The sequence below is a fragment of the Gymnoscopelus microlampas genome (genome assembly GCF_963454915.1).
Source record: "Gymnoscopelus microlampas genome assembly, chromosome: 11".
Lineage (NCBI taxonomy): Eukaryota > Metazoa > Chordata > Actinopteri > Myctophiformes > Myctophidae > Gymnoscopelus > Gymnoscopelus microlampas.
Window position 1 is genome coordinate 54,450,188 of NC_139948.1, and position 16,701 is coordinate 54,466,888.

The following is a 16,701-nucleotide window of genomic DNA, read 5'->3' on the forward strand; positions in this document are numbered from 1 at the left end:
ATATATATATTTTTTTTTTTTTTCTTAAAGTGAACATTTGTAAAACTCAAATCTTTGCTTCTGGGGGTCCCTGGAACAAAACATTTTGAGGTGGGGGTCCACAGCCAAATACATATGATTTTGTGGGTCCTTGACATGTAAAAGGTTGAGAACCACTGATATTATAACAACATACGTTAAAAAAAAAGTTTGAATGGATTACATTTAAACTCCTTAAATGTGTGTGTTCTTCAAACTGTGTCTCCAGAGTGTCCTCTCATCTCATTGGACGTGACGAGACGTCCTCCTGTCCCGGAAAACCCCTCTCATCATCCAATCGACTGCCATGGATCCGCAGGTGTGCCCGCCCCCTCTGAACAGCGGCCAATCGGTGGTCAGTGGCCTGGAGAAATCTCCGTTCAGACCCTCCCACTCACGCAACAACAGCAGTGGATCGTCTAGACAGTCCAAACAGGTTGGAGACACATGCACACACACACACACACATGGACACACACACACATGGACACACACACACACGGACACACACACACACGGACACACGGACACACACACGCACACGGACACACACACGCACTCACATGCACATGTGAGTGCGTGTGCGTCAGTTGCTTCCCGTGTGAAAACACCTTTAGACTGGTTCTGAACTTGTGGGTCAGGGCCGTGACCCACTGACAAGGGGCTGTGAGGATATTTGCATGTAGGGGTTGACTGAAAACCCACCTCTTCAGGAAACACTACCCTTCCTCTCTCTGTCTGGCCTACTTGTTAACTAGTTGTAGGAACTCTTGTTTTATTGTTGTATTGTTTTATTGGATCTTGTTTAGTCGATACACTTTTTGTTTTAGCTCGTGCTCATTTGATTTTACTACTTTGTCTCATGTGTTTAAGACAGTAGGTAGCTGATATATAGCACTTTTATAGATCACATTTAATCACATGAAAATGTTTAAACTGAGGTGGTGGTGCTTGTTGTTCCTCAGTCTCGCCACTGGGAGGTGCTGGAGGACCAGCAGGCGGATGCTGGACCTGCTCCCGGTTCCACTCTGGATCTGAGCATCCCTGGAATCTGTGAAGGTTATCTGATGAAGAGGAGGAAGTACCCTCTGAAGGGCTGGCATAAGGTACTGTTATTACCCTCTGAAGGGCTGGCATAAGGTACTGTTATTACCCTCTGAAGGGCTGGCATAAGGTACTGTTATTACCCTCTGAAGGGCTGGCATAAGGTACTGTTATTACCCTCTGAAGGGCTGGCATAAGGTACCGTTATTACCCTCTGAAAGGCTGGCATAAGGTACTGTTATTACCCTCTGAAAGGTCCTGTTAATACCCTCTGAAAGGTCCTGTTAATACCCTCTGAAAGGTCCTGTTAATACCCCCTGAAAGGTCCTGTTAATACCCTCTGAAAGGTCCTGTTAATACCCTCTGAAGGGCTGGCATAAGGTACTGTTATTACCCTCTGAAGGGCTGGCATAAGGTACTGTTATTACCCTCTGAAGGGCTGGCATAAGGTACTGTTATTACCCTCTGAAGGGCTGGCATAAGGTACTGTTATTACCCTCTGAAGGGCTGGCATAAGGTACTGTTATTACCCTCTGAAGGGCTGGCATAAGGTACTGTTATTACCCTCTGAAGGGTCCTGTTAATACCCTCTGAAAGGTCCTGTTAATACCCTATGAAAGGTACTGTTAATACCCTATGAAAGATACTGTTAATACCCTCTGAAAGGTCCTGTTAATACCCTCTGAAAGATACTGTTAATACCCTCTGAAAGATACTGTTAATACCCTCTGAAAGATACTGTTAATACCATAGATATAGAAAACTAGATACCTCATTGGTCTCTGCAGTTCGTTGGAGCAACTGGTATCGTGGCCGTCATTTTAGCGTAGGCAAACTGAGACTCAAAGTGACTACTGTCCAATCACAGTGTGTCTTTTCCGGCACTTGTCAGTGCAATGGTTCTCAACCAGTGGTCCGGGGACCACCAGTGGTCCTTGAGGGGGTTCCAGGTGGTCCCCAGCTAAATGGACCCTTATAGATCTTTAACTGTTGAGTATAACATTTCACACTCTCAAGAGTCAAATTGTTAAACATCTGCATTCCTTACTATACAAAGTAATAATAAAGAATTGTTATTTTGACAGCATCTTATCCAACGATAACATATTCTAAGTTTTGGGTGTGAGAGGCTAAAGCTCCTCAGCCCCCACCTGGCTCTGATTGGCCTACCGAACGCCCCCTTCTGTGACACACGCGGAAGCTTCAGGGAAGCTTTCCTACGCTAAAATGGCGCCCGAGATACCAATGCCTCAGAGCCGAAGGAGGCGTCTTACGTCTATGATTAATACCCTCTGAAAGATACTGTTAAAGGGCCAGACCACTGTGGTAGAGGTGTGGGTTGTGTAGTTACCTTGATGCCATGACGGAACTCTAAAGATGGACAGGAAATGTAAAATCATTTCTCCATTGATTAGAAATTGATAATTCAAGATATGATTCTCATGTACTTACATTGTACACTGTAACAGATCTCAAAGTCACTCTTTTAGCACGTAAATGAACACAAACACAGTTGATTCAGACAATATAGAACATCACCAAAACCCACTACTGTTTATTTATTTAATATAAATGTCAACTTCCTGTTGATTTTACTATTTTTATTAGGAGGAGAACCTGGACTGGTTCCGTGGATCCGGATCTTCAAATAGTGAAATCAACAGGAAGTTGACATTTGTATTAAATACATAAACAGTAGTGTGTGTTTGGTGATGTTCTATATTGTCTGAATCAACTGTGTTTGTGTTTTGTTTACGTGCTTAAAGAGTGACTTTGAGATCTGTTTCAGCGTACAATGTAAGTCAATGAGGAGAATATTTTGATCAATTTCTAATCAATGCAGCAATTATTTTAGATTTGTCCTCCACCTTTGGAGTTCCATCATGGCAAGGTAACTACACCATTGGTTCTCAAAGTGGGGTCCGAGGACCCCCAGGGGTACTTGAGGGGGTTCCAGGGGGTCCCCAGTTAAATGATGGACAGGGACCAAATGGACCCTTGTGGGTCTGTAACTCTGAGAGTGTACAAATGGAACCAAATGGACCCATAATGGAACCAAATGGACCCTATGGGTCCATTTGGTTCCATTTGTACACTCTCAGAGTTAAATTAACATTGATTTTACGATACGAATTGGGGTCCCAGAGACATACATGCCATTAAATGGGGGTCCGTAGCCCTAATGTATGTCCTTGAAATTAAAATGTTTGACAATCACTGCTAGAGAGCCGTACAAATCTTCTATTATGAGGGTCCCTGGCTTATCTTTTCAAATGGGGGTCTGCGGGCTAATAAGTGTCTATTTGGGGGTCCTTGGCACGAAAAAGTTTGAGAACCACTGAACTACACAACCCAAACCTCTACCACAGTGGTCTGGCCCTTTAATACCACGGTTCTGATATCAGGATCAGAAACCATAGAAACTGACTGATCCCTGTCTAGTCCTCAGTGTCTCAGTCTATACTTCCTGTTTCATGTCTAATGCTCTGCTGTGATTGGTCCTTTCTTTCAGAGGTACTTCCTGCTGGAGAAGGGAATCCTGAAGTACTCCAAGACACAGCAGGATGTGAGTGTTTAACATGACTCTGTTTATGTTAACATCATGTTTAACATGACTCTGTTTGTTAACATCATGTTTAACATGACTCTGTTAACATCATGTTTAACATGACTCTGTTTATGTTAACATCATGTTTAACATGACTCTGTTTGTTAACATCATGTTTAACATGACTCTGTTAACATCATGTTTAACATGACTCTGTTTATGTTAACATCATGTTTAACATGACTCTGTTTGTTAACATCATGTTTAACATGACTCTGTTTATGTTAACATCATGTTTAACATGACTCTGTTTGTTAACATCATGTTTAACATGACTCTGTTTGTTAACATCATGTTTAACATGACTCTGTTTGTTAACATCATGTTTAACATGACTCTGTTTGTTAACATCATGTTTAACATGACTCTGTTTGTTAACATCATGTTTAACATGACTCTGTTTGTTAACATCATGTTTAACATGACTCTGTTTGTTAACATCATGTTTAACATGACTCTGTTTATGTTAACATCATGTTTAACATGACTCTGTTTGTTAACATCATGTTTAACATGACTCTGTTTGTTAACATCATGTTTAACATGACTCTGTTTGTTCTGAACTGTTAACTGTAGGATATATTTTAATGTTTATTGTTGTTTATCTAGTCTTTTTGATTGATTGATTCCTTTATTTATTCTCTAAAACATTGGTTCTCAAAGTGGGGTCCGGGGACCCCCAGGGGTACTTGAGGGGGTTCCAGGGGGTCCCCAGCTAAATGATGGACAGGAACCATATGGACCCTTATGGGTCTGTAACTCTGAGAGTGTACAAATGGAACCAAATGGACCCTAACGGGTCCATTTGGTTCCATTTGTACACTCTCAGAGTTAGATTAACATTGATTTCACAATATGAATTGGTGTCCCAGAGATATAAATGCCATCAAATGGGGGTCCGTAGCCCTAATGCATGTCAAACTGGGGGTCCTTGAAATTAAAATGGTTGAGAATCACTGCTAGAGAGCCGTAAAAATCGTCTCTTATGGGGGGTCCCTGGCTTATCTTTTCAAATGGGGGTCCGCGGGCTAATAAGTGTCAATTTGGGGGTCCTTGACATGAAAAAGTTTGAGAACCACTGCTCTAAAAGAGCATTGAGGTTCACCCTCATTTGCAATGGTTACAGATTACAGAACAAGATTAAGATTACACACACACACACACACACAAGAGAAATGAACAACAGTACATTCTACAATTCAACAATACAACATATAAAAAACACAGAAACAACCAGATAAGACCTAACAGAACATGTGTCAATTAAAAACAATCACATACTGAGGCAGGGAGATTTAAGAGTACGTTATCAAATGGTCCATAGGACATTGGGGTGTTAATTTGTACCATAGGTACAGTATTCCATGAAACAGGAGCATCAAAGCAGAACGCAGACTGAACAGATAGTCCAGGGGCCAACACTGATATTTTCACAAATTGGTACCAATGGCCGTAAAGTTTTTGTATTTTTTTCTTCCTACATGTCTCTAGTTTATATTTTGGTATGATACATCTTCCAATTCAGTAGCTTAATGGCAGTTATCACTACCTACCGGCTAATGTATCCGGTAGGAGACACAAAGTAGAATCTTTGTGTCTCCTACCGGAAATACACCCGGGCATCAAATTATTGCGACAAAAATAAAATATATCCATGTATTCAAGGCTTCATGAGGTGTGCAATGGATAATTTCTCAGATTTTTGGTGTTTGCAAAAAGACTGCTTTCCATAAGCTTGTAAAAGTTGACCCTCCTTCGGTCTAGGCTGGTCATAGCTGAATGGGTAGAGAGTCCCCCTGGGAAACTTAAAGGAGGAGTTCACCCAAAAAATGATTTATTTTCTATCAATTGCACACCCCATGAAGCCTTGAATACATGGATATATTTTGTTTTTTGTCGCAATAATTTGATGCCCGGGTGTATTTCCGGTAGGAGACACAAAGATTCTACTTTGTGTCTCCTACCGGATACATTAGCCGGTAGGTAGTGATAACTGCCATTAAGCTACAAGATTGGAAGGGTTATCATACCAAAATATAAACTAGAGACATGTAGGAAGACAAAAATACAAAAACTATAAATATATATATTTTGGTACCACCTTAGGTAGTACCAAAATATGGCTTGGCCCCTGGACTAAGATGGAACCTCCAGTGTAAGCCCAGTCGCTTTGCCAGTGCTTTTTTTCCCCCAATCTAACAACAATCTTTGATATATGTAACACTCAAAGATTGTTGTTAGATTGGAGAAAAAAAGCACTAATTTAGGACGATACACAATCTCCATTGGAGCCACTAGAGGCGAAGTAGTACACAAATCTTACAAATGGTCTCCTAAGTAGGTGTGGCCCCCTCCCCTCTCCCTGGCTGACATCATGTGGATAATATGTTATATTTGTGTATTTTCTTCATTAAAGAAAATAAATGCTTTACATGTTTGAAAGTAAACTGTTATTGGCAAAGATGCTTTTAAGAAACCTATGAAATTCCCCCACAAACAGACATGTATTATTAGTTATGCTAGATGTGCTCCTGTTTTCTGCTCCACATTGTAACAGGACCTTTTATTTATAAAGTATATATTTTACCACTATAGACTATAGTGTGTTTAGCAGAATGTCATGATTCCCAAATCATATCCATCAACCAAGACGGAAATGGAAAATGATATTATTGAGCATTGGAACACATTTTATTTAATTTTTGAAATGTTCATAATGATTTCACGTATGTAGGCCTACTGCATTCACATAGAGTCTCAGTTTATCAGTTTTTAGAACATCTTATGGGGACAAGGTTAGTTAAAATCTAATATAATAATAATACAATATAAACTAAGGGACAGACAGAGCCCTTTATGTCTCGTCCGTCAGACTGCAGATGGACTCTTCAGATATCTTCACAGATCTCATCAGAGTGTGTTGCTGATAGAGAAAGGTCGATAACAAAGTAGATTTTCTCCTCATTTGTGTCGCTAAAAAAAGTCATTTTAGTATGAAAATCTTGTACATATTGTGTGACGATTGGGTCTAATATTTAGAACAGTAACCATGGAGCTAAAGAATGGTTCAGAAGCTGTGTTCATAGATGGTGACTCTTTGCCTCTTGGCATTTCTTCTTCTTCTCCTCCTTCATCCTGTGTTTCTTCTTCTCCTTCATCCTGTGTTTCTTCTTCTGGTGTTTTAGGTCCAGAGAGGGAAGCTCCATGGCTGCATAGACGTCAGTCTGTCAGTCATGTCCATCAACAAGAAATCCAACCGGATCGATCTGGACGCCGGAGACAGTCTGTACCACCTTAAGGTACAAATTACACCTTTATATACAGTCTGTACCACCTTAAGGTACACATTACACCTTTATGTACAGTCTGTACCACCTTAAGGTACAAATGACACCTTTATATACAGTCTGTACCACCTTAAGGTACAAATGACACCTTTATATACAGTCTGTACCACCTTAAACATAAAAAAAAAATGTAATTAAAAATCTAAATTATTCTTTATTTTTGGGTTTTTCCGTTTTTCCATTCTTCACGTAGAACCAGGAGATAACGCGATCCAAAGATTTGCTGCTCCATTCACTTCAATGTTAAAAAATAAACAGAGAAAAAAATCTAATTTTTCCTATGTTTTACTATGTATATTTTGAGTGAAATTCAAATTTTCAAACAACAAACGTCAACGAGGTCGCGATGACCTCTTGACATTTTTTAAACCACACCTTCAGTGATTAGCAACCATCAGGGGATCCATCACACCGGAGATACATATTCTGTGACGACGTGAAAAAGATGCTGGCAGAGGCTGCAAAACTGTTTTAGAAAACCCCTGGCAGTTTAAGTGTTAAGGTACACATTATACCTTTATATACAGTCTGTACCACCTTAACCTCGGTCCCAGTCTCACTCATCTGCGAAAAGAAGAGCCTGGTCACGACCTAAAGCAGCGAGTGTCTAGGAAGTCCTGAGTGGACAGGATTTCCGTTTCCCCCGGAAATGATATTTTTTGACCAATCACAACACTCGTTTCATTGACGGAGAATGTTAACAGATTTGTAAAGCATCAACGTCATTTCCCTGGGCTGTACTTCCGCCAAATTCAACCATTTCCGGTTGTCAACTTCCTAGACAACCAACATCCCAGGTCTTGCCCAGGGTGGTACCACCTTAAGTTCTCTGTGTGTGTAAAAGTGCTTTACAAATGAAATGTACTTAGTTATTAATAACAGACCAAACAGGCTGTGTGATAGATATATATATATATATATATAATAATTCTTCTTCTATTGTTTTGTGTCGTCCAGGCGAAGAGCTCAGACGTCTTCTACATCTGGCTGACCAAGCTGTGTGCCCATCGGGTGTTCAAGAAGAACGAAGCTCTAAGCGTGCACCATGGGGTGCTCCATGCCCTGTCCACCGGCCAGAACTCCCTGCCAGCCATGAGCAGTCTGACCCAGAGGAACAGAGCAGCCGCAGGCATGGTCAGTAGATCACAGAGAACACATGATCCACAGATCACTGTTCAAACGTGAAGCACATTTAACCCATTAAGACCTGGAACGAACGCCTTAATGGGTTAAATGTCATTCTTTTATTTGAGCTAAAAAAAAAGCATTATTTTACACTTTTGGGCTATTCAAAAATAGTGAAAAATGTGTGCAAATTATCGAATAAATATATATTTTTAAAGTGAACATTTTTAACTCAAATCTTTGCTTCTGGGGGGTCCCTGGAACAACACATTTTGAGATGGGGTCCGCGGCCAAATACATATAATTCTGGGGGTCCTTGACATGAAAAGGTTTGTGTCTCCTAACCGGAAATACACCCGCTCATCAAAGTATTGTCTCAGGAATGAGATAAAATCAATACAAATCCATGAACTCAAGACTTCATGAGGCGTGTGACTGATAGAAAATAAGTCATTTTTTTGGGTGAACTACTCCTTTAATTTCAAGGACCCCCATAACTCTGAGAGTGTACAAATGGACCCATTTGTACACTCTCAGAGTTACAGACCTGTAAGGGTCCATTTGGAACCACCAGAGTCCCTGGACCACACTTTGAGACCCTCTGGTGTAGCAGAGTGTTTCCAGTGTTTGAGCAGAATGGAACAGAGCCTTCGTTAGTGTCATTGGTAACACTTACACCTCATTGGTTGTTTTTTGTGTGTCATTCAGCCTAACTACAGCAGCAGTGTGTCTGGTTCCCATGGCGATGACTCAGCGGTGAACCAGGGAGTCAACAGTAAAGTGTCTGCATGGCTGAGGCAGTCACATGACACTGATGCTACTACACATGGTTTATTATTATTATTACTATTACTATTACTATTACTATTACTATTACTATTGTTATTATTATTATTAATGCATGGCTGAGACAGTCACGTGACACTGATGCTACTACACATGGTTTATTATTATTATTATTATTACTATTACTATTACTATTACTATTATTATACTATTGTAATTAGTATTATTAATGTATGGCTGAGACAGTCACATGACACTGATGCTACTACACATGGTTTATTATTATTATTACTATTACTATTACTATTACTATTACTATTACTATTACTATTATTATTATTATTATTATTATTAACCCATTAAGACCTGGAACTGTGTCATTTTTAGATTTGAGCTAAAAAGCATTATTTCACACTTTGGGCTATTCAAAAATCATGAAAATGTGTGCAAATCTTTGAATATATATATATTTTTAAAGCGAACATTTGTAACTCAAATCTTTGCTTCTGGGGGGTCCCTGGAACAAAATATTTTGAGATGGGGGTCGGTGGCCAAATACATATCATTTTGGGGGTCCTTGACATGAAAAAGATTGAACACCACTGATATAGAAACACACGTTTTTCAGAAAACTGTTGGGATTTAGGAGACGTAGAATCGGCTTCAGGTCTCAATGGGTTAATGCATGGCTGAGGCAGTCACATGACACTGATGCTACTACACATGGTACGATGAAGATGATGATGATGATTCTGTTGGTTGCCGTGGTGATAATGAACTACTTAGGGCTGATGTATATTTAGTCATACATGATGTTTAGAGGTTCTGGAGTTCTACCTGATTGTCTCCGCCAGGAGACTATGTTTTCACTTCCCCCCCCCCCCCCCCCTCGGCCAGGCTAACATTGGTCAAGCCTCACGTGACACGTGACAATACGTTGAAAGAGTGTGCTCTGATTGGCTAGTGAGACGCATGACGTATAGCGGCCTATAAATAGATGTGTCACTTTGGAAGAGTCTGTGTCTCTTTCAAAGTGAGGTAAGACAGGAATAATCACGAAATGGCTGAGAAATGGCGGAGCAATACATTATGTAGACACACTTAAAGAACATTGTTTGCAGTCAATGTGCCATCTGACGTACACACTATCGTCAAAGTTCCAATCTTGGAATAAATTCCAATATTTGCTGGCGGAGACTTGTGCTCCGAGGAGCACATTTTCTAGTTTATTCTGAATTTAGACGCTTAGAGTGTCGCTGCCAAACATAGCCGATGTAAAAGTTCACAACGTGACACCGCAGAAACGTGTGGTGAGCTTGTAGATCGGCTATGTTCAGCTTAGATAGGCCTTTATTTTAGCTAAGTGTCGTGACAAAATAACAAACAATCAAATGTGAAGAAGGAATATATTAAAAAAAACAAAACAAGAGAAAACAATATCAATCCAATCTTCAGGGTTAAAATGATGAATAATAAATAATCATAACCTAAAGTATCGACGTCCTCACAAGTATAGTAATACCACCACGGTGTGTTGACCTTTTGACCCGTGCAGAGTTGGCCCGCTGCCAGTTGGAGCTGACAGAACTGGTGCAGCTCGTCCAGAGACTCCATTGGCTGGACGGAGGCCTGCCAATCACCAACACCGACCTGGACCGACGAATCAGCATGCAGGTCAGTCCCGACTCCTCCCACGTTGTCTCGTTCAGAGCACACACCCATAAGAAGCCCCTTTCGGGACCCTGTTTACCTTTTTTGTATTTGGGAAGGCGGTATCTTAAACTCGCGGCTACCACTGTCTGGTCTCGGGCTAATAGCTCGTCGCTTAGAAGTTGCAGAGATTTCTCAAAGGTACCAAAAAGAGCAATACTAACGCGCGGTTAATCTGCATTAATGCGCTCGGATCGGCGATGCCGTTTAACAATTTTTAATAATTTAGTAAAACTTAAAGCTCCTCTCTCACACTCTGCTCCACTTCCCATGTCCCGCCTCCCCGCGGTGACTGACAAGCTGCGCGTCCTACGCATACCTCTATGTCCTACGGTACTGCCTCTGATTGGTGAGCTCCTACATGCTTGCATGACAATCACAACGCAGACAGAGCCTTAATTTGACCCAAAGACCAAGGAGATATGATTTTCCGAAGATTTAGACTCCCAGACACTTCCTTGTAACTTAAAACTTAAAAATTCTGTATCTCGGCTCCTAAGTACTTTTTTTTCTCATTGAAAAAGTCTGGCAGCCTACTGTAGGGAAAAAAAAAAAAAAGATGGCAGCCAATGTGTTAATTGGGGATTGGAATTCAGCAACAGTATAGAGCAGTGGTTCTCAAACTTTTTCATGTCAAGGACCCCCAAATTGACACTTATTAGCCCGCGGACCCCCATTTTAAAAGATAATCCAGGGACCCCAATAAGAGAAGATTTTTTTTTACGGCTCTAGCAGTGATTCTCAACCATTTTAATTTCAAGGACCCCCAGTTTGACATGCATTAGAGCTACGGACCCCCATTTAATGGCATTTCTATCACTTGGACCGCAGTTTATATTGTAAAATCTGTGTCAATGAGAGTGTACAAATGGAACCAAATGGACCCGTTAGGGTCCATTTGGTTCCATTTGTACACTCTCAGAGTTACAGACCCATAAGGGTCCATTTGGTGCCTAATCTATCATTTAGCTGGGGACCCCCTGGAACTCCCTCAAGGACCCCTGGGGGTCCCCGGACCCCACTTTGAGAACCAATGGTATAGAGAGAGAGACAGAGACGATCTGATGTCGCCACAAAGCAGACTTCTATGGGCTGTAGTTCCAAACTGTCTCATACACAGACAGAGCCTTTCTGTATTCCATTCTTACAAAGGGAGTCTATGCTGGTGACATCACTCTCACACTAGATCACACTGATTCAGAGGTTCTGAAGAGGCAAGGAGAGAGAAAGAAGGAGAGGACACACGTTCCTAGCTATAGTATGCATGCACTGGAGCAGGAAGTTGAATGGAATGCATTGAAGTGAACGAGAGAGAGAGAGCCGGCTGGACCAGCTTTATGAATAAACATGATCTGATAATGAGCGTGACCTTTGTCACGTAATCTGTTCAGGGAAACGACACAAGTCATACATTATGTCACACCTTGTTTCCTGTGTGTGTGTGTGTGTGTGTGTGTGTGTGTGTGTGTGTGTGTGTGTGTGTGTGTGTGTGTGTGTGTGTGTGTGTGTGTGTGTGTGTGTGTGTGTGTGTGTGTGTGTGTGTGTGTGTGTGTGGTTTCAGAACATCTCTCTGGAGAAGCCCAAGAAGAAGAGTGGAGTGAACAAGATGTTTGGACACTCCAGGACTCTGTCCAGAGTGGAAGCCATGGGGGGGCAGGTATGACCCATTAATGACAATATATATTATCATGGGGGGGGGGGGCAGGTATGACCCATTAATAATGACAATACTGACATTAACGTACATGATACATATGTTATATTATATGACCCATGACTCATGGTGCTGCGTGAGAAAAAAGGACGCTCTGCTTCCAAATTCCGCCGTTTTTCGCAGTTCTTTTTTCTCACGCCGTTTGGTGAACCCCCCAAGGTTGGTGCCACATTGGGACGTTCACGACAAAGTTTGCACCATTACGGTGCGTTCATCGTCGGTGGCGAGTGCCTCTAACACCGCCGCAGCGAGTCGCAGCGTGTCTGTGTGTCAGGATGCGAGGCAACACTCACACAATCACGTGCAGCATGCGTCCCCTCTCCCTGCGCCTAATGGCTGTACATGGGGCCGACGCGTGCTTTAGTGTGATTGTGTGAGTGCCGCGCATTATTTATTTTGGGTGCGCACCTGCGCACCAGTTATGTGCACCCCTGAATATATATGTGTGTGTGTGTGTGTGTGTGTGATAGTATTTGAAGAGGTCAAACTATAGCTACAGAATGCATGTTCAATCTTCCAGAAAATGCTAATGATCAGATATTTCATATCAAAGCAGCATAAAGGTTAACCCTCTGCTGTCTGGCGTTTTGTTTTAAAACACTAAATGACTTTCCTGTTTGGTACGGTACGGTACAGTACAGTACGGTCCACTTTAGCATCAAATCTGCAATTTGTTCAGCTTGTTGTCTGCATGGATACCAACATCATAACTCTACATATTGTGCTGATTATGAAACGGCACTTGTGTGTGTGTGTGTGTGTGTGTGTGTGTGTGTGTGTGTGTGTGTGTGTGGTGTGTGATTTTCTTTTGCTTAAATCCATGTATACAGTCATTGGTTCTCAAAGTGGGGTCCGGGGACCCCCAGGGGTCCTTGAGGGAGTTCCAGGGGGTCCCCAGCTAAATGATAGATAGTTAGGAACCGAAGGGACCCTTATGGGTCTGTAACTCTGAGAGTGTACAAATGGAACCAAATGGACCCTAACGGGTCCATTTGGTTCCATTTGTACACTCTCAGAGTTAAGTTTATTATATTTTACAATATAAATTGGGGTCCCAGAGATAGAAATGCCATTAAATGGGGGTCCGTAGCCTCTAATGCATGTCAAACTGGGGGTCTTTGAAATTTAAAATGGTTGAAAATCACTGCTAGAGCCGTAAAAACCTTCTCTTATGGGGGTCCCTGGCATGTCTTTTCATATGGGGGTCTACTGTCTATTTGGGGGTCCTTCACATGAATACGTTTGAGAACCACTGTGTTATACCCTAAGGTGTCGGGGCACCCTAAGGTGTCGGGGCACCCTAAGGTGTCGGGGCACCCACTGTGAGAAACGCTGCTTTATGATGATCTGATGTTCCTTTCAGTTCACCTCCAGTCATCTCAGTACCAGTTCCGGCCACATGGGGGCGTCGGTGCAGTCCATTCCAGGCTATGTTTACTCCCAGCTGTCCACTCCACAGGTCACGACCCCCGAGGCCAAGAAGATCCAACAGGACATCTGTGCCGTGTCCCAACGAGGTATTATTATTATTATTATTATTATTATTAAATTAAAGATCCAACAGGACATCTGTGCCGTGTCCCAACGAGGTATTATTATTATTATTATTATTATCAGGGACGTGCACAGATAGACTCTAGGTGGTGCTAGAGCACCTGCCCTTTGCCCTCTTGACCAGAAGTGCCCTTTTGAAGTGTGCCCAGTTTACAGCAGGGGTCTTCAACAGGGGGTCCGGGACCCCTAGGGGGTCCTCAGAGTTACTACAGGGGGTCCGCCAAATCTTTATGTGATATGATTTTTCTTTTTACCATAACCACTCGAAACCTAGCATCCCTTTTCTGAGGAGAACTTTGAGCTTGTAGATCGGCTATTTTTGGCAAAGAGGTATAGGTGTAGAGGGAAAAAAGAGCAGACCAAGTAAACAAAAAAAAGTATAATTTACTTGAGCACCTGCCGCTCAAAATGTCTGTGCACGCCACTGATTATTATATTAAATACCCAACAGGTCATCTGTGCCGTGTCCCAACAAGGTATTCAATCAATAACATTGTATTGAGGACACACTATGGTCCATAGCAACATAAAGAACATAGAAATACAAAGTCATACATAGATTCACATAAAATCATAAATCATAAGGAACGCCTCTCTGGTTATATCCTATAAACATGTTCTTCATCTTCTTTAACCCATTAAGAGCTGGAACTGTCTCATTTTTAGATTTGAGCTAAAAAGCATTATTTTACACTTTGGGCTATTCAAAAATAGCAGATCTACAAGCTCATAGCGCGAAAAATCGTGAAAATGTGTGCAAATCTTTGAATATATATATATTTTAAAGCGAACATTTTAACTCAAATCGTTGCCTCTGTGGGTCCCTGGAACAACATATTTTGATGGGGGTCCGCGGTCAAATACATATAATTCTGGGGGTCCTTGACATGAAAAAGATTGAGCACCACTGATATAGAAACGTACGTTTTTCAGAAAACTGTTGAGATTTAGGAGACATTTAGAATCGGCTTCAGGTCTCAATGGGTTAAGCCTAGACGTTGATTAGCTGTAAAAGATGTCTAAAAAACTTTCACTGTTATACCAATTATAACCCTGTTTTAGCCCTTAGACGTATTTTAGACGTCTAATAGCCCGAAAAATGCTCAGTGGGTAGAGAGACTACAGTGATACCAGGACAGTCTCTGTCACTAGAGAGAGAGAGAGAGGAGGGCAGGTAGGAGGTGACTGTAGACCTGAAAGGCAGGTTCCAGATGGACAGATATACAGAGACAGAGACAGAGACATGCATACCTAGCAGACAGACGTGTCACAGGGGTCAACAGCAGGTATTTTAGGACGGGTGGGTGTGGCTGAGGAGAGGGGAGGAGTCTACAGTTGTACCGAGGACTTCATACCTGCAGCCACTCTCACACACACACACACACACACACACACACACACACACACACACACACACACACACACCATGAGGAGGAAAGACGTCTGTGAGTGATTCTTCTTTGGTTAAAATAACGTTTTAGTGTAAAGAAAGAAAAGCTTAAATGTGTGTATTCTGATCAGTAATCACTCTGTGTGTCCACCTCATCGTTAAACAGATAAATGTGTGTGTTCTGATCAGTAATCACTCTGTGTGTCCACCTCATCGTTAAACAGATAAATGTGTGTGTTCTGATCAGTAATCACTCTGTGTGTCCACCTCATCGTTAAACAGATAAATGTGTGTTCAGGTGGGACATCGATTTCCTCCAATCAGGAGATCACAAAGATAATTTACCAGCTTGTATTCCAGTTCCTACTGTGTGTGTGTCTGCTCGTGTGTGTGTGTGTGTGTGTGTGTGTGTGTGTGTGTGTGTGTGTGTGTGTGTGTGTGTGTGTGTCTGCTCATAAATGTGTGTCACCAAGAGCTGGAGAGACTGAACACTCTATATGATTACTACTATCATAATATAGATCTATTTAACACTGTGTTACTGAACACTATATGATTACTATCATGATATAGAGCTATCTAACACTGTTACTGAACAAACACTCTATAGTAATGATTAATATCACATTATAGGGATATTTAACACTGTTACTGAACAAACACCCTATAGTAATGATTAATATCACATTATAGGGATATTTAACACTGTTACTGAACAAACACCCTATAGTAATGATTAATATCACATTATAAGGATATTTAACACTGTTACTGAACAAACACCCTATAGTAATGATTAATATCACATTATAGGGATATTTAACACTGTTACTGAACAAACACCCTATAGTAATGATTAATATCACATTATAAGGATATTTAACACTGTTACTGAACACTATATGATTAGGCTACTATCACAATATAGAGCTATTTAACACTGTTACTGAACAAACACTCTATAGTAATGATTAATATCACATAAGGACATGTAACAGTTTATTTGAACAGAAAAGGATGTCTTTGTGTTCAGTTCATGCGTCTCTGAAGAACGTCCATGAGATCCTGACCCTGGAGAGAGAGAGGCTCAGACAGGCCTGGACAACGCCTGAACTACGCTCCAACACACAGCAACAGCTGGCCTCCCTATGCACCACACTGTCTGAGGTACACACACACACACACACACACACACACACACACACACACACACACACACACACACACACACACACACACACACACACACACACACACACACACACACACACACACACACACACACACACACACACACACACACACGTGAAACAGGTTAGGGTGCGTTCACACACTTGAGTCATTCACACTGTAGAGAGAATCATCCTGAATGGGCGACCGAGGATAGTTTATAAGCTATCATCAT

The 16,701-nt window shown here is 41.5% G+C and overlaps 2 protein-coding genes across 8 annotated transcripts in view; one reads left to right on the plus strand and one right to left on the minus strand.

Annotated features, from left to right (window-relative positions):
* Positions 1-16,701, minus strand: part of LOC311055538 (DELTA-actitoxin-Afr1c-like) — a 98,492-nt gene that overhangs the window by 41,151 nt on the left and 40,640 nt on the right. The window lies entirely within an intron of this gene.
* LOC311055364 (oxysterol-binding protein-related protein 7-like) overlaps positions 1-16,701 on the plus strand; it is a 57,004-nt gene that overhangs the window by 13,785 nt on the left and 26,518 nt on the right. For 6 of the 7 annotated variants that reach the window (XR_014601784.1, XR_014601785.1, XR_014601786.1 and 3 more), the window contains exons 2-11: positions 248-454; positions 984-1,124; positions 3,575-3,628; positions 6,856-6,969; positions 7,975-8,151; positions 8,851-8,971; positions 10,484-10,602; positions 12,200-12,295; positions 13,716-13,869; positions 16,330-16,463. Coding sequence is in view for 4 of the 7 variants with exons in the window: in XM_084071529.1 (XP_083927655.1) it covers positions 326-454; positions 984-1,124; positions 3,575-3,628; positions 6,856-6,969; positions 7,975-8,151; positions 8,851-8,971; positions 10,484-10,602; positions 12,200-12,295; positions 13,716-13,869; positions 16,330-16,463 (1,239 nt within the window). In the remaining 3 variants the exon portion in view is untranslated. Of the gene's footprint in view, positions 1-245; positions 455-983; positions 1,125-3,574; positions 3,629-6,855; positions 6,970-7,974; positions 8,152-8,850; positions 8,972-10,483; positions 10,603-12,199; positions 12,296-13,715; positions 13,870-16,329; positions 16,464-16,701 lie in introns of all 7 variants that reach the window. The other variant, XM_084071531.1, reaches the window with a different exon arrangement.